Consider the following 19224-nt stretch of genomic DNA (forward strand, 5'->3'; position numbering starts at 1 on the left):
GCTGTACTGGGTCTCCATTCTCTCTTGTTTAAAAAGCCTGCCTTTGTGTTTGATCTGTCCTCATAAACTGTGTCAGTGATTAACAGCTTTGGCAGTCACAAAAGAGATTCAAAATTTTGTTCCCATTCCCAGGAGAACTCTAATACATTGGATGTTGCCTGAAAGCCATTTCATTTCCTGAGGTGTCTGTGAAGGGCTTTGAATTATAACAATGAGCTGTGAAACCAGATAGCTCGCTTATGGAAGGAAAAACAATATAATGGTTTAAAACTGAAGAAGTCCATTTTCACTGAGGGCAGGTCAAGATTCTCCTGGGACAGTACTGAAGTGATAAGTCAGTTGTTTACTGGAACTGTCATTCTGAAGGTTGAAATCAAGGGTGGGGTGGAGAACAGTCATCCTAAAAGAATGAAATAAAGGATCTCTTGCTTGTGAGAAGACTTGAGTTGCTGTGAAAGTTTAGTCCATCTGTGGAAGTATAGTACTCTCATAAACTTAAAGCTTTCTAATTGATCTGGAAATATAGTGCAAGTTATAACGCCTAATATTTTTAAGGCTCAAAAAAGCGACCAATGAAATAAATTGACCTATGAGAACTTTCATACCAAAGAAATGAAACCTTTTAGAAATAGGTTTTGTGACTTCTGTTTAACCTTTCAGGCTGCTGCTCAGTTCATTGAGAAGACCTTAAAGAACCTAACAGTGAGCACAGACCCAGTAGCAGTGGTACACAGCACCGACCTTGTGGTTGAGGCCATTGTGGAGAACCTGCAAGTGAAAAATGATCTCTTCAAGAGACTGGACAAGTTTGCTCCAGAGTATGTATGATTAAAGCACAATGAACTGGAATCCATCACCACTTCTCTCTTAGGTTGTTTTGAAATTTATAGCTAGTACCTTTTCTTTAAATGACAGTTTTGTGTCATTTTCTTAGCTTCTACACTTAAGCAAGAAGCTTTTCTTAGGCTCCCTTAGACTATTACGTGATATAGAGTATTTGACATGCCGATTGCTGATTTTCTGAACACATGGCAAGTGTAGTTACCCAATTTATTTTCGTGTGTTATGCGAAACTACTGCTATATTATGGATTTTGATTCCCCCCCCCCCCCCCCCGCTCCTCACACTAAAGCGGTTTAATCTTTATTGGTGCTATAGAAATGGAGATCTGACAGGCCCTGTCCTAAAATGGAAAATATTATCAATTACTTTGTCAGGCTGATAATCAATCAAGGAGGCTGCAGAGGTGAGAATCATGATTCCAAACCCATTTTGTCATGTGCTTTTTAAAAACGGCTGCCGAAGTTCTGATCACTAAAGGGTTAGCAAATGTCAGAGTTGCATTTAGGCAGCCTGTATGCTCTGAGATAAACATGACACACATACAGTGGCTGGGGCAGGTACCAGCACTCATACAAATACCTCTGAGCTGTAATCCTGCATTAAGGTGGTTGAACTAGAAGTATCTGTGCAAGCCCTAATCCAAATATATCCACAGAATGGTAATTTAAAGTTCTCCTGACACAGGTATTGATAGGATTATTATACAGATTGTACTAAGGACATACAATAAGTCAGTTCCAGTGTGTGGTATTTAAATCAAGTAGGGCTCAGGGAGAAGATGTGAGATTTCCCTGCATCTAGTGAAGATTACTTCCTCCTTCCTCTCTTGCTAGGTACAGCTAACCATCCAGGGTGGGGTGATATTTTATTGTGTGGCTCACAAAGTTACATGTGAATACAGTCCAGATTCTACCAACAGGCAAGTATGGGAGGGCAAGAAATTCCCCATGGAGGAGACTTCCCCTCCCCTCCCCCTTTAAAGAGCTTTATCCTTTTCCTGCTCCTCTGCAAATTATTAAATTCAGGCTATGGAGAAGTGTTTGTATTTGGGAAGATTGTCTACCTGGATAAGTACCCAGGATCAAATAATTTTGTGTGTTTTATAGAGATAACGTAACACTTGTAATGAAGGTATACACTGTGCTTCAACCTAAAGTGCAGTATATCTAATTTCCTTTCAATGGTATCACTTGTTTGAAAAAATTCAGGAAATTCACTAAGTGGTTGAGGCACTCTATGTAAAAATAAAAATAAAATAAAATAAATGTTAGCACAGTATTTACTAACTGCTCTCATTCTTTGCACCAGCAGTGGTGGCTGCGTATTATATGTTTAAACATTATGTAGCATGGGATGCTTAGCTCTCTCTACTGAGATTTAAGGTAGTGATCTATGACTTCTCATGTGGAGAATATGAATGGTAAGATGGAAGCAGACATATCTCTCTGATGGGTCACTAAATTCATACCTGTAAATGCTGATAGATGTGAGTTATTACTTTTTCTAACAACTACTGCATTTCCCTACTATGTATTTTGATTGATATTAGGCTTTTATTTTCATTATTGGTGGGGGGAGGAGGGGGAGAAAGGAAAGAAAGAAGATCCTCCAGCCCCCACACAGCCTTCAAATTGGCACAGAAATCAAAGGATGGTGGTAGTAGGGAATTATGTTACTTCTAAGTGTCTTTTCCCCACTGGCTCAACAAAGTGATAGGATTGTAGCCAAACGGAATTCTAACATATTCCCTACCCTAGAATGAAAGATTTTGCTTTTATGTTTATGTCTCTTCATCTTCTTGTGCCTTCCCCATAGCTTGGAATAATTTTGGGTCCCCGGCACATGCCTATAATTCTCATACCCACAGAAGACCTGCTACTGGAAAGGAGACCGGTTCCTAAGTTGCTTCCTTTTTTCTCCCTCCATTAACCACCCACAAGCCTAATTGGCTTAAGAGCTGGTGAGATGGATTTGGATGGATTTAAGAGCTAATAAGGTGAGGGGTTAGTTGACTCCTCTCCCTTTCTTCTTGCAGGTCATGTACATTGCTGTATGCTTAGTGGAAGGTTGGGTCTTTCCTTGTAACCCAAACCACTGGCAGTGGCAAATCGGGGCAGGGTCAGAGCTGAGACTCCTGCTCAGCAAATGTGGTGGCAGCTCCTTGTGGAGGCACTCTGAGCTGTAGCAGTGTTGGAGGGTATGCCAGGTGTAGTCTACTACTGCTTTTCCCTCAGAACTCCAGCATGCTAGTAATTAGCCAAAGTACTGAGCAGCGTCAGCGCTGCTTGGAGATATCAGCCTATTCTCCCTTATCAGAAGAATCCTTGAACTGTGGGAGCTATTGAAAATATACCTAATCCCTGTGACAGTGCAGCAACATTGAAAACCCTGACTGATCCAGTCACAATTTTTCTCTTTGGCAAGGCGTGGTACAGACCTTTCTCCCCAAAAATATCTGTAGCTTGTTTAAGTTGAAGTGAAGACCGAGTATTGTATAGGTAGGTTTGAGCTAGAACTGTAAACTAATTTCACATAAGTAAGCTCAAGTAGCATTTCAGCTTATTGTTCAGAAAACTGTTTGAGTTGACTTAAAATAAGTTCCTTATTGTACTTTCCTGCCCTTACCTCCATTTAGTATGCAGAAGCAGGTATACTTCTGTATCCCACACAGTAAACGTAGTTAACTTTATAGCTGTGATTGCTACAAGAAATATAACCCTTGTGCAGAACACATAATGAGCCCCAGCCTATTTCCTTCCTCCCCCACCCCCATCCCCATCTTAAAGAAATTAGAGATTGGAGGAAAAAAAACTCTGTGTGGAGGGCATAGTTTTCTACATTGCTGCTTGTGTCCAAACTCCTTGGAGAATCTTTGTGTCACGTGAATTGTTTTCTACAGTTGAAGGCTTAGGGTACACAGGAGGGGAGCCTGCTGCTGTGAACCTCCTCAGGAACTTGTAGAGGTAAATTGGCTTATAGCTCAGCCAAGTTAGTGAGCTTTAAGCAGATTTGCTTCTACAAGCATAAGTCTTTAAGGAGCTCAAATAAGGTGGGGCTGCCTCTATCTCCCTGTGGTGATGCTAAGCTTCATTAAGCTACCTGGCAGCCCCACACAGTTCACTACTTTGTGGAGTTGCTGAATTCTGTTGGGGGTGGGGGGGGACTGTGAGCCTTGCCAACTCTCCGTTTGTACAGCTTAATACTTTTGCAGGGGAATGAAAGCTGCATGGGGCAAGCAGGTAGTCCGTGGGAATTTAGCATCCCCAGAGAGCACTGGGGAATGGGGGTAGCAATTGTCCCTGCTGACTGCTTGAAATGTTATGCTTGTAGATACAAATTGACTTAAACTAAGCCAGTTAAGTGCTTTAACAGTACAGAAGTCTTGTACAAGCACAACTCAAAGCACTAAATCTGCACCCAGCAAGCTGAAGGGGCTCTGGCTGCAGCTCTCACCCGTGGTTTCTATTTCAGCCTAGGTGAATCATGCCATTGATTTGTATGCATAGCGCTCTGCATTCTTATAGCACCTTCCATCTGAGGATTTGCTGGCACTTTACAGACATTAATGAATTTACCCTCACAGCAGCACTGTGTGACAGGGAAATAGAGAAGTGTAATTACTTCCTGGGGCTTTGCCTAATTGTGTTTGCAGGTTATCTTGTTTTCAGTATTACATTTGAGAATCCTCCTACTATTTGGAAATGTTGTTCTGATGCCTCCTCTTCATAAGTAATCAGTGACCCTGGGTAATGTCTCTGGGTTTGATTTTCAGCATAGTGATATGGATGGGTTCCCCTCCTTATGCACCACATGTCCTACTGTCATTGCTCTAAATGGGCCAGTGTAGGATTTTCATGTCACTTCCTGCGTTCGTTATTATGTGTGCATTTAATTTATGTTGCTCCTACTTTAGACAGGAGCATCAGTCATCAAATAGTGAGAATTCTTCATTTTTCTCTTCCTAGGAGCCCCCCTGCATTTTCTTTCTGCCTCCCTAACTGTACACTGCCAATTTCTGTGCAGTGGGCATTGCATATCATTTCTGTTGATCCAGGTTTTATCTTTCTGTTAAGGCAGCAACCCCCGCCGGGAGCTGGCTAATGTGTCTGGATTGTGGTTTGTATTCTGAAATTGTGTTACAAAACTGGCCAGAAGGAGGAATTCTTTCATCCACAACTTCAGCATTTTTAAAGAAGGAGCTGGACAGCATGGGTAACTTCGCTGGAAGGCTACATTTTTTTTCTCTTGTCTTTTGAGTTTTGAGATTCTGTGTAATTCTTCTTGGGACCCACTAGGTGGCACTGCAGGCAAGCCCACTGGTGCCAAAAAGCTTTCATTAGGGGTTTGTCAGTATTTCCATTTACTAAATGCTATTGTCAAAGATTGTAAAACTTTGCTTTAGGCTGGAACTTTGTCTGTGAGGTCTAAGTCACGGAGGCGTTTATCCTCTCTCTAAATTTGGTTTAAACCAGTTTATTGGTTTAAGTAGGTAATGTGGGCAAGGCACTCTCGGACACAATCTAGCTTTAATGAGGATTTTTTTCAAATTGTATCTATAGAACAATGCAGAGCTTTAATTTAACAGTAAGGTTCTGATTTTTACCCAAGGAAGTGGACATTTCAGAGATTAGAATTTTAACTAAGAAATTCTGATCCTGCAACCATTAGTTTGTGAGAAGGAATCTTGTCTGTTAAGTTTAAGTATTTATGAGAGACTTCTGAATGGAAGTTCATTGGAAGCAATGGTGAACATTCTGAATAGGGTGGGTTGTGAATTGTTGTCCTTCGTATTCTTTGACCTTTGGAATCTTAACTACTGATATGAGAATTGTGGGTGAATAACATTCTTTCAGTGTCCTGCCCCAGAATAATATAAGGGCTTGTCTACACAGTGCATTAGTCTGCCTAGAGAGGGTAAATGCTAATGTGCATGTTGCATACTAACTGGCCTATGCGGACCCTGCTGGCACTCACTAAAAGTTCCCTAGTGCACGTTAATTTACATCCCGCTATTGTGGACTAGCGCACTGTGTGGACAAGCCCTAAGGCTTGTTTTGTGGTGCTGTTGCCAGGGAGAAGTGATTAAAGGATAGCTGGGGAGATGTGTAGGTAAGATTTTTAGAGACACTTTTGTGATTGTCAGACTCACAAATTCAGATATTGTACATGAAGTAAAAATGCAGTGGCTTTCATAGTCTCTTTTTACATAATTGTTTTTCTAATGCCTCAAGATCTGTGATGCTCTCCTGACTCAAAGAAGAAACAGTTTCTCCAAAGCTTTTTCCTGTCCCAGAACATAGTTATATCTAAGTGAACTATGGTACATAACATTTGACTGACCCAAGGGGATATTTTTCTGGGAGGGAGTCTGTTTAGAACATGCAATTGGAAGTAAGGACTTCATTCCTGACTTTGCCACTGATTTGTGTGACCTAGAGTAAGTCACTTAATTTTCTCTTCCTCAGTTTCCCCATCAGGAAAACAAACCTTATCTATCTAACAGGTGTTGTGAGGCTTAATAATTGAAAAATGCTCTGAAATCTCATTAAGTCTCATATTAATTATTTAAATTTAAGAACTAGTTTATGCCAGTGGATGGATTTCCTTCCCTTGCCATTATAAATCTTAAAAAAACACCCCACCAACCACATATCTAGGTATGGTCCTGTCTTCTGAATGACTGTGCTGTGTGCAGCAATTCTTGTCTCTTTGTGGCATCTCTGTTTTTCTGCTCTACTTTTTCCTTTTGCAATACGTCTGCTGTCTAGATCTGTCAGTGTATACTGTAAAAAGATTATTGGCAAAAATTTTCAAAAGCTAGACTCCTAGATCTGAATTTTCCTGAAATAAGAGATTTGTGATGGGGACTACGAAACTTTTCTACTTTTTATGGAAAAAAACTCTCTTCTTGATCCAGTGAGGTGACCTATATATTCTTCTTGGAGTTAAGAATTCATACAACTTTCAGAGACAAGCTTAACTATTGGTCATTGCGGTGCTATTTTAGTTGTATGCTATGGAAAGCAGTAAAGGGTAGTGTCAGCTATGTATGATGAGGTACTTTTAAAAATACTTGGCCTACAATAGGCTAGCTGAAAAAAAATACACTCCTGATTAGCCACTGAATGCCCATGGCAAATCTGATGAAGTGGGCATTCACCCATGAAAGCTTATGCTCCAATACTTCTGTTAGTCTTAAAGGTGCCACAGGGCCCTCTGTTGCTCCATAGCAAATCTGTTGATCTTTAGGGCACAGATCTTCTTGTTGACAAAGATAGCTGTCATTTACACAATCCTCACTTCCTTTCCCCACAGAAACACAATATTTGCGAGCAACACTTCGTCTTTGCAAATAACGGACATAGCCAACTCCACCACCAGGCAGGACCGCTTTGGTGGCCTCCATTTCTTTAACCCAGTGCCTATGATGAAGCTTGTGGAGGTAAGTGTTTGATAGTATTCTGATGATAAATATTATAGCATGGCAATATACTTGTACTTCACTGAGAGTTCATTAAAGTAATAGGATGTATCCCAGCATGCAGCCCTCCTTACCAGGAGGAGCTACCTTTAGAGATAAGAAGATGAAATGACCTCCATTCCAAGCAGGGCTTTGGAGCGGAGCCAGGAGCAGGAGCGCAGAGCAGCTCCGGAGCAGTGGAGCTGCAGGCTTTTGCCTGGAGCCGGAGTGGAGCCAGAGCACAGCTCCAAAGCCCTGATTCCAAGAGAGGGAGATGGACTGAATAGTCCAACAGGACTCTTTCATCTCTGACTCCTAAGACTCTCTGGTTGATCCATCTCCATGCCCAATCAGCTTCTGGCCTCTCCGCTGAGACTGTCAACAAGAGCATCAGTTTTGATGATGATTTCAATCATATGGACAAGTATCTGATAAGAACTTTTTGTGTTTTAAGTCATCAGGCAACAGGTAGAGGAATGTTGGTTCCTACGATCCCATGCTGGATTTGAACTGATGTTAAAAGAAGTGAAAGACCCCATGTTCTGTTGCCAGTCCCCTGAGTCATTAGCTCCTTTATTGTGAATGTTTCAGAACATCCTAATCTAATCCTCAGGATCTTTGAAACAATATATGTTTTTATGCTTCTGCAATGTTTCAGGCGAAGTGTGTGGAGATTTTGAAATAATTTGTTTTTAATACCAGGTTTGGATCTTTATTTCTCAGTTGTATTAAGGTACAAAAAATACAATTATTTTAAAGCTACTTCATTCATCTAAAGGCACATGTGCCTGGTGTCTGTCTTTTTAATAGATCATAAAATATATTTTCATCTTGCTACTTAGAGTAGAATAATAAATGCATCCCCTGTGGAAGTATACAGGAGCACATGACGTCCGTCCCATCATAACAACACTACTATAATCCTTGCACAATTTATCCCCCTCACCAAAAAATAATGACCAACATAACTATTTTTTCTATCCTCTGATGCCTATGCGGTGGGAATAGGGGTGAGCCATAACCCCAGATCTGAAGCACTTACCATAATTCCCCCCACACTTGGGGGGCAGGGGGGAGAGAGGGGGAATGGAGTTTGAATTTCACAGCTAGATCTAACCTTGAATTAGGTCAAACCAAAAACAGCAGAGACAAATACCTATGAACTTTTGGGTATGTCTGAAAGTGAACTTTGGGCCCATCTCTGCTACAAAGCAAGATTTCCTCCTCCCCATGCCCTAAAGTGCTGTGCGTCTTTCTCTCTTTTTTTTTTTTCTCCTTGCCCCCAACATATGAATAATTCTAGAGTTTCCTCAGTAACAAACATTCACCTATGTTGTACCTTCTGTTATAACTTCCTAGTTTCTTAGGCTTATTTTTTGTAATAATTTTCTGGATGAAATCTTCCATGTGTTATCTCAGTCCTAAAATACATGATATTTCAAGAAAATTTGAACAAAATCTGCCCATCTTTTGAGTTCTGAAAATGCCAAATGATACACATTTTCTGCTGTAAAAATATTTCTCTCTCTCTCGGCATGAATCATATGGCAGATCTTTGCAAGCTGAAATTTTCCACCTCAGTAGTGAATACTGAGGCCTAATCTTCAGGCCAGCTTCCAAAGTGGTATTTACAGGACTGTGAAACAGCAGATATGTATCATCACTGGAGCTGGTCAAAACTCAGAATTTCTATTGCATGGGGAAACTCCGACAATGAGAAAATATTTTCCTACAAAAGAAATTCTAAAAAAATTTCATTTTGGAAAACCGAGCAGCCAGCAGCTCTTGGCTCCAAGGGACTCTGAGGGTTGCCTGGGAAGTCCCCTGCTATAGAGTGGGGAGTCTTAAAAGTCCAGAGAGCCTTGGTTCAAGCAGACACTGTCATGGTCCTGTCTCCACAGCAGGGAGTCTGGAATCCCTGGGGTCTGTGACTGAGGCAGTTTGTATGGCACAGCTGCCCCAGAGCTGCAGGCCCTGGAAACCCAGGCTTTCTAGCAGCTCCTCAAGGTAGCTGGTAGAACACCAGGCATGTAGCCGGCAGGTTTCCATCAGAACTCTTGGAGTGCACTGGCAGAAGTTTGTCAAACTGAAATGATTCCACGAACATCTTGGTTTGAGGAATCGGCATTTTCCAATGAAAAACCATTTTGTTTTAAAATTCCCAATCAGCTATAGTTGTCACTGGCCTGATCCTGCAAAGGGTGTTGGCATTGGAACTTTATGTAGGCATAAATATCTGTCTGGGATCTCTTCGTAGGGTTGAAACCAATGTTAAAAACAGAAATAGATATATTAGTTTTTCCTTTTGTTTAGAGGCTCTTTCAATTTCAGGCTGTCCTGCAGCATCGTAATTTTTGGGTTGGCAAACGTTGCAGACCAGTGTTCACTAGGTAGAATAGTTGTTTCAGATGGAAATAAAGAAAAAACATAGAAATGTGTATTTTATCATTACAACAGTGAGCTTTTGTTCAGAGACACATCATACAATAATACAATCATCAGACCTCTCTAACAGGATGTTACCGTATTACATAGTGAGCATCTTTACACTACCCATGACATGTCATCTCCAGTGATTGTATTGAATTGAGTGAAAACTGACTACACATATTTAACAAACCAGGCATGGCTACAAATGTTAACATTCAAAAAAATTGTACAGGTATGTTGGGGTTTTTTGCAGGTGGAATGTTCTCTGTCTGAAAATATTGAGTAAGTGGTAACCAAATATGTAGAAACATTTCAGTTACCTGAGGTCTTATGAAGCTTATTTTTATGAAACCTCAATTTGGGGCCTAATTCCACGTGACATTAAACATTTATGTAAAGAAATACAAGTTCAGATTCCTGTAGTAACAATAATTCATTCATATTGCATATATAGAGTATTTTAGATTAATAGTTTTGCTATTAAATGCTTGACATAGATCTTGTCTACCCATAGTTTTGCACCAATTTAATTAAACTAATTTAGTTAAATGTGCAAACCCCAATGTGAACACTTCATTTTTGATTAAGAGTGGCTTATTTCAGTTTAGCTTAGACATGTTCCCAACTTAAGTTGAACTGGAATAAGCTTTATTTAAATTGAAATAAAAATATCCTCATAGCCTTTTAAACTGGCTTAACTAAATCTGTTTAAAATCACACTTTATATTAATCCTGGGCATCTTTGTGTATAGACAGGTCTTAATATACAATGGGCCTGATCCTATCTTCCAGTATGAGCATTCATCTCTAAGTAACAAATGGTTTTAAGGGCAAAATTGAGTCTTGTTACAATGTGAGCAAGTTAAGAGTTCTATTTAATATTTTATTATAGATAATACCTTCTAAAGGACTTTAGTGCTTTTTTCAAATCATATCTTTATAGCAGTGCTGAAATGCAATGAACTGTAGGATAAGATTGCACTCAACTTCTGTGGTGATGAATACATGAATACCTGCCTAGATACATAGTCCTCTGCTGCACAGCACCCTGCAGAATAGTGGAAGAATTGCACATTTTGGCCCTACTCTTTCCAAAAGTGCCATGTCTGTTTAGAGAAGATGAACCTGTGTGTCTTTTAAGGCCCTGTCTGAAAGACCCGATATGGTAACTGAATGGCACTCAGTTTCTTTGTTTCAGAATGACAAAGGGCTGAGGTCAAAATAGGTGAAATCCACTTGCATTGCATTACCTAAAAGTGGAGGTCTGGAAGAAAGCAAACATCTTTGAGGAGGAAAGAGATTCAGAACAGAATTGCAGGATAAGTGATACTTTTGATTATACATCTGGAGAGAACGTACCCATGCCACTGCAGCAGGCTTCAGTATCGATTTGAAATGTTCTAGTGTATTTAAATTTTATATAGATTTTTCAGTGGGACGTGTATTTTGACCCTGTGACACTTAAGCACTTGCTTTAAGGATTAACAGTTTGAACTCTGGACATGCGAGTGCCAAGTGGCTAACTAAAACTACACTGTTAAGATGCTGTGATGCTGAGGTCAAATCTGTCACAAATCCCTTTGAGGATTGTCTAAAGGTCACCTATTTAGTCCATGCAGAAATTCTCACTGACTCTAACTGGACACCTTACACAGACAGATATTCTCTTACCTGGTTGGTTCTTATTTGCATGCTCAGGGTTTAACTGATCGCCAGATGTGAGGTCAGGCAGGAATTTTCCCCCGGATCAAGTTGTCAGTGACTGTGTGGGGGTCACTTGCCAGGATTATCTGGATATATCTCACTTAATCATTTCCCTGCCATTGTGAGGGTCTTGGGTATTGGTGCTCCTCAGAGCCCTCCTATTCTCTGTCTGTGGCGCACAATAGTCTAGTCTCCTATGGGCCATAATACTTGGTCTAATTTTGATAGTTGGAGTTAGTATGTGGGTGCTGGCATGTTGGTGGCATGTGATGTACAAGAGGTTAGACTAGATGATCTGGTGATCCCTTCTGGCCTTAAACTCTATAACTCCTTTTCAGAAAAGAACGGAGTTTTGGGGGATTTTTTCCTTTCTCAATTTTGAGAGACTAGTATTTGGGCTTCAAAATTCCTAGATGTAAAATAAATTTAAGCTTCCTTGAAACTGGTGTACAGTCTTGTGTGAATGTCTTCCAGATGCTTAGATCTAACTTCAAAAGAAAACACACTACCATTTTACTGCTGAGAAACAAATCCTGCTGTCTTTATTCCACGCTCACTGTGTTTTTGTGTTGATATCATCAGTAGTCATTCTGGTGCTTAGGAGACCAAATTCCACTGAAAATCTTGTGGTGATATAGTCTACCTCTCACTGCTTATGTGAGTGGCTGCATAGAAAGTCCAAGCTAACTAACAAATATTATTTCTAGAGCTGTATTGGCATCATTTTCTCATGGGCACTAATAAATAAGTAAACAGATATCTTGTTCAGTTCAAACTATTAAAATCTTTAGAAAAATCCAAGTTTGCCAAAGGATAAGGACAAAATTGCTAAGAAAATACCTTGGGTCCTTCCTACTCTTAAGCTTATAAAAGGCCTTTACACAGTTTAAAAAGTAAAAATTAAAAACTGTTTTCTTTAGACTTCATTTGTTGATATAATAGTGTCTGTGCACCTGTTTATATTGGCCAAGGAAGCCATGTTACACCCTTTCTATCAAGAACTGTGCGTAAACTTGGTTCTCTAGAATGTCGCCAATGTGTTTCCCTGGGTATTAGAGACCATGTGGCTTTGGAAGTTTTTATACTATCCACACAGGACCCTTTGCAGTAGAGTTCTAAAAAGATGAACTCCATTGCTTTGAACCCGGTGGACGTTTTAAATGTCTTACAGTAACAATTTCAGAATGTGGAGGGTGCTTTGGTGTGCTTTAAAATAGGTTTCACTCTTTTATTGTTACATGTATACTTATCTGGGTTAGTGTGACTGTTCTTTGTAATATAGATATTTTGTGGAATATTCAGAGAACATTCTGAATCACTGTTTAATTTTTGGCACAGTTATCGAGGTGGGGAGAGAAAATGGCTTCTGGTTGCTTATTAACACATGTTGGTTCCCTGCTTAGGTCATCAAGACACCAATGACCAGCCAAAAGACTTTTGAGTCGCTTATGGAATTCACCAAAGCATTGGGAAAGAATCCAATATCTTGCAAGGCAAGTAGCTCTAGATTGTGAGGAGAGATGAGCAATGCTCAGAGGGCTTCAGGTCTGCTCATTTTAAAAAGCTATTCATTTTAAGGTGGTGTGTAATTGCATGAACACAATGAAAATTTTCTACTCTGCTTCTGGCACAGATTATCCGTTCCCATGCAAATCCCTTCAGAAGAGAACAACTTGCTTGCTAAAAGTCCTTGAAAAAGAGAGAGATCCCAATCTGCCATATCAGTGTGTGAATGGGGTGGGTCTGGCTGTTGTGTGGAAAGGGCAAGGGATAGTTCTGGCAAACCTAGGGCAGGTCAGGGATCGCAGTTAACTGCTCCAGTCCATTCAGACCCTAACTACAGTGGAGAAGCAGAAACCCCTCCCTCTGGAATCTTGGCCCCTTTGCCCTCCAAACACCTGAGGCATCACTGCCAGTTCATGTGCTGTGTTGCTTTTGGATCCTCCACTGTGGGTAGTGTATGCACATGATTCCCTCTCAATGCGGGTCAGACAGTATTAATCTTCATTTCTTTTTGCTCATTAGCCGTAAAGAGGGCTTCTGGGGATGGGAGTTGTGGGGAAGGGGGGCAGCGCGATTGCTCCCCACCTTTCATGGAGGCATCTGGCCCATAGAAGAAAGGAATTCTGGTCAAGTAGTTGTTGGCATCCTGGGTTCTGTTTTCAGCTGTACCACTGCATTGCTTTGTGGTCTTTGGCAGGTTTTTTTAAAATCTCTGTACTTCAGTTTCCCAAATCGTAAAGTGCAGATACCTCTTTCCTTTCTCATCAGTTACTGTTGAGCGAACTATGGAAGTGAGACCGTGGACAAGTTCCTTCGCCATTCTGTTTGTTAATTTTCCTTGTGTAAAATGGGGATTATAATGCTTACCTAGCATTGTGAAGCTCTTGGAGTATGTACTTGCAGTATAAGAGTTTGAGGTGTGGTATTTTGTACTATTATTTATTTATTATCCTAACGTGATAGTATATTAAATAATACTGGTATTTACAGTACTCTTTCATATGTTCTATTTCGCATTTCCCTTTACATTTTTGATTACTATAGAAGCTTACGTTAAAACAAGATCTTTGTTGTTTGGGAGTCAACCTGCCCCTGCTGCATAATTCTCAACCCAGATCATCACCTTCTGTTTGCAAAATTGACGTTGGTTGCTGTTGAAGTGATTATGATGTCACAGAAGTTTGATTTACAATGATGAATAAACAGCAGGAGTAGATAAGCTCTTAAGCCATGAATGTGTTTATTAATAAATTCACACCAAAAGGGAAGAACTCCTCTCCCTAGATCACCCAAAAAAACCCAGTACCAGCAGAATTTTTCTGACTAGCTAGTCTTTTCCAAGTAGCTTTCTAAGAGGCAACATTGAGTCTTTTTTAAGATGAATTAATAATTAAGAATGGGGAGGAGGCACTTTAGGTTCCTCAGCCATATTTGATCACATAATAGTTCTTAGTTATTAGATTAATTTCTGTTAAACAAAAGTAGTGAACAGGTAAATCAGGCAAAAGACCAGAAGTCTAGAGTGAACTGAAACTTGGTGAGTTAATAAGCAACTTCCTTGTTAACTTGTAATACAACATTTGGCAATAGTATCAGCATAGAAGGTTTATTTAGAATCTGTTTTTTTGTTTGTTTGTTTTGTTCTTTAAAAACAGGATACCCCAGGATTTGTTGTAAATCGTCTCCTGGTGCCATACCTGATGGAAGCAGTCCGGCTTTATGAGAGAGGTATTTACCAGTGATATTTAATCTGTGGGATGTTGACATTACTCTGCTAGATATTAATCTCTTAAGTGTTGGGATTGTTATAAATCTTTGATCTTTTAGGAATCAGGTGATAAAAAGTTGTGATCACGTCAAATGTCAGCCTATAGATGTAAGTAAAAGAATTTCTCATCTGAATTTTGAGATGCTGAGCCAATCCCTAGATGCTGAATCAATATTTATAAATTGCTTATAGTTAGGTCGACATAAGGTGCCTTGCGTCGACTTAACCTCAGTAGTGTAGACCAGACCTTAGTGCAGTTGTTTGTATTTCAGGCACTCTGTTCATCACTGCATGCTATTAAGATTGTCTTTTCAAAGTTTTGTTTTTTGAAAGCAGCATTTTCTAACAGATGAAAGCACTCCATTACCAGGATTCCAGCTAATATGCTTTAAATATTAAAAAATCTCTTTTATAGCTTATGGAAGTGATGGTTTGATCTCCAGGAGAAATTTAAACTTTTGCTACTTGTTTATCCATCAACAAATGTACCTAATTACATCTCGAAGGGAGAATAGAGCAAATTACAGTGACTTGAAAGGCAAAGGAGCGGGGGTGGAGAGGGACAGCTTTTCTCTTAATAAAATATCACAATTTGGAATACATTGTGTGGGTGTTCTAATGTGTTAAGGAGAGGCCTTTGTTAAATGATAGATGTCATTTTATGCACTTAGGGAGACAACGGATTTTTAAATGTATAGAAAAAATTGACAAGGATTTTATAATAAAATCAACTCCCCTTTGCCTAAGCAAAAGCAGTATTTTGATTTCAGCTTTGTTCTGGTTGGTCTTTTTGGTTGAAGAATACAAGGATTCCACACTTGTTTAAAATTTATTAATGAACTTTAATTATTTAATGAATACATTTAATGGGTTGATTGAAGTTGCATTAAAGCCTGAAGACCTGAAGTTCACATTGAATCATATTCTCTGTTGGAACGTGCTAAACTTGTATCATATCTGTTCCTCTTGTGTTGATCCTCATGGTAGTGACTTGAGTCAGGTTAGAAAAAGAGCATTGCTCTGCTAACCTTGGCAGGGAATCTAGGATATTTCTTGACAATAATAATCACTGAAACTTTAATTTTATGGGGTCAGTCATTGAAGTCCTTAGGCATGCAAAGTACCCACTGACCCAAATGTGTATTGTGCCTGAATAAAGATTTCAGCTTTTGCATTGGCTTTATTTCTCTAACGAAACTGTGCTAGTAATTATTTAAATTGGTGCTTTATTATGAGGATTAGTATGGGAGAGTTCATATTGTGCTCTTTTTATTGAAACACCAAGAAACCCCAGTAAATTAGTCTGGCTTACATGGAATTCTGTATTTAGGTTGCTCTGACTATGAATTGGGGAACAGCTTTTTTTTGTACAGTTATCCTTCTAATTGTATTCTTTCTTTCTTTTATTTCCGGGGAGAGGGAGTTCTCCTGCAACTAGTTAATGTATGTAGGTGGTCAGGTATCTAAGGCTTTGTCTACAGTGGACTTTTGTCAGCAAAACTTTTGTCATTCAGGCGTGTGGAAAAAATCACACACGCACACCCCACCTCGAACGATAAAAGTTTTGCCGACGAAAAGCAGCTGTGTGAACCGTGCTTTGTTGGCAGCAGAGCTCTCCTGCCAACAAAGCTACCGCCACTTGTTGAGGGTGGAAGCTTTTTGTCAGCGGGAGAGCTCTCTCCTGCCGACAAACAGCGGCACAGCTGTGGCTAAAAGGTGCGTAGTGTAGACCTAGCCTAAGTGGTAAAGTGTCTACTGTAGCAAAGAAAGCGAACCAAATATTTTGCTGTTGTAAGTAGGTACAATTCCATGAACTTCAACTGAGTTGCATCAATTCAGCTGTGATGAATTAGGCCCAATAGTTTAAATCATGTTGAAATTAAGCGTCATTAAAAATTATTTTCCAATAGTGAAACAGGCTGGTTCTTACCGTCTTTCAAAAGCAAAATGCGGATCCCAAACATTTCAACATGATTTTTTTTAAAAGGGCACAAAAGAACCTATGAGCCACAGAAAGGGAAATGAGCCATAAAAACAGCTGCTTCAGAACCGGATCAGCAGTCAAAGGTGTCGTGCTTAAATAAAAGGCAGTTTGAAAACTTATTGCTTATGTTCCACAATTCAGAGCATTCTTGTTGATTTATGAATAAGAATCAAGCCCAGAGGCTTGAATCCTACAAGCTGCTGCGCACTCTCATTTCTCATCAACCTTAGTGGGAGTTGACTTGACACGTCACAGAATTGGGCCTTTTGAGACTTGTTTAACTCGATCACTTCAGGCTTGAACCAAAGTCCCTGGAAGTCAATCGAAAGATTCCCTTTGACTCCAAGGAGCTTTGTGTAAGTCCCCTCAATGGCTAGCCTGTCTCTGACAGCTTTCTCTGTATCTAATCTCTATATGGCTGAGTTCTATTCTACGTTCCGTACCTTTCCCTTTTTTTTTTTAAACCACATGAAATTATTTTTCAGATTCACATTATAAAGCTATAAATTAAATGTCTCAAGTCTGTGTTTTAGAATTTTATGAATGACATTTCTATATATTTTATATTTTTAGAAAGTCTGAAATGCATAGACTTGCACCAGAGCAAGTTATTTTTATGAAAACTTAAAAATAATCAAGCACAAAATTTCTTCGGATTATCTTGTTTGCAAGCTTTCAAACAACTTTAACTTCAGTTAAAATGGCACTTTCTTCTTCTCTTACTAGTGTGCCCCGGATTAGAGGGTCTTTTTTTATCATGATCCTCACATACAGCACAAAAGCCTGTACCGAAATAGACAATAGAATAAGGACGAAGTCAGGAAAATGGGAATTAGGCCCACAAACATATTGTAGGAGAGACCCAGCTCTGTACTCTTCTTTTTAGCACTTCCTGCCTGCTCCTGCTTTGCTGGCTGGGCCCACATTTTGTAGCAGTTGAGCCCCCCTGGGTCTATCGGTTTATTGGCGTCTGGACTTTTCTCACAACTTTGATCTCTGGGTCCATGAATTTGGCCTTAATCTGTCCTTGAAAGTATGCCAGTGAGGATGATAGCGCTATTCTGTATACTACTTAATATTTACTGTTTTATATTTCTGCTGCTAACTGCGCCAAACACAACACTTATTTCCATAACACACTTACTGTGGGCTGGCTCAGTTTTAGTGGACCCGCAAAGATTACTGTAAAGAGCTGTGCCAGCATGAAATAACGCTGTGTTAATTATTTAAAAATGATGGCAAATAGATGCAGAATCTTCTCTGTTCATCAAACTGTCAATATTTTCTCTAGGAGATGCATCAAAGGAAGATATTGATGTTGCTATGAAGCTGGGAGCTGGCTATCCCATGGGTCCATTTGAACTGCTGGACTATGTTGGGTTGGATACCAGTAAATATATTATAGATGGTACTGTATACACACTTTTATTTCTTTCTTAGCTAAATAGTAACTGGAGGTGTCAACTTAAGTCTGACTCTTCCTCAGTTTAAACTGAGTGTAAGTGACTTTGCCGGTTAAGGATTGGGAGAATAATCCTGAATGATCAATCAGCATCAATAATAACACGCCATCGTTTTCAAAGGCAGGTGTGTACGACATAGGGGTGGTTCATGCCAAGTGGCTATGGTGGTTCTGAGGGTCCCTTTGAGTGTGTCCGCACTAGAAAAATTAGTACTCTTGTTGCAGCACTGGTAAAGCAGCACTGGTGTTCAGCTGCTAATGTAGCCATGGCTCAGGCTTTGAGCACTTTTCTAACATAGCCCACGGCTGGAATATAGGTGCTTTTCTAACAGGGACCAGGCCACACTGTGTTGTGGGGGTGAGAGAAGCATAAAATGAAGCTGAACTGTTGAACTCTTCCTCTTCAAGAATGTGAGGAGAGATGTTGTGCTCCAAAGAACACCATAAACTCACTCTGTAAAATCCCTTCCAAACTTCTCTGGCTTTAATTTGTAAAACTGACTTAAATTTCCTTGGCGAATGGTGCATGTGTATACATGAAGTGAAATAAGAAACCCTTTTGCCTATGCAGTTTTTGTTTTGATTGGAGGAACTCTACTAAGTGATTTCCAACAGTTATTTTGGAGCGAGAAACCCACCTCTTTAAAATAAATGTGGTTACTGCAACTCTAATCAAACAATTAGGAAAATGGATTGCACACTATAGAAAAACAAGTTGGCTGCTTTTGAGTGCCAGAGTGATTGAAGAGTGTGGCAGTTCATAGCAGCATAAGGGAAAGCTATAAAGATTCAGCAAAAATATGTGATAAGAATCACAGCATGATAAGGATGTGCAAATTCTAAATGCAGGCTTGTGTTTACTGGAGGTAATTATGAGAGAGAACTTGGAAGTTTGCCATTGAGTTAAGCAAGTTGGGTGAAAGGGAGCTCCATCCTCGTGCAATGTTGTAAGATTGTGTGGAAAAGTAACTGGGAAACATCAGGAAGAGCGGTCAGCGTTCTCAGTTTACAGACCCTTTTCTTGATACTAGGAGGGAAAAAGTGATCATTGGGAATCGTCTTAAACTAGT

The 19224-nt window shown here is 39.8% G+C and overlaps 1 protein-coding gene across 1 annotated transcript in view; it reads left to right on the top strand.

The window, feature by feature from the left end:
* The window catches only part of HADH (hydroxyacyl-CoA dehydrogenase), a 33278-nt gene that overhangs the window by 11557 nt on the left and 2497 nt on the right, over positions 1-19224 (top strand). The window contains exons 3-7 of the mRNA XM_005287902.4: positions 661-818; positions 7159-7285; positions 12841-12930; positions 14596-14668; positions 17984-18100. Coding sequence (XP_005287959.2) covers positions 661-818; positions 7159-7285; positions 12841-12930; positions 14596-14668; positions 17984-18100 — 565 coding nt within the window. The remainder of the gene's footprint in view (positions 1-660; positions 819-7158; positions 7286-12840; positions 12931-14595; positions 14669-17983; positions 18101-19224) is intronic.

This window comes from Chrysemys picta, chromosome 5, assembly GCF_011386835.1.
Source record: "Chrysemys picta bellii isolate R12L10 chromosome 5, ASM1138683v2, whole genome shotgun sequence".
Taxonomy (NCBI): Eukaryota; Metazoa; Chordata; order Testudines; family Emydidae; genus Chrysemys; species Chrysemys picta.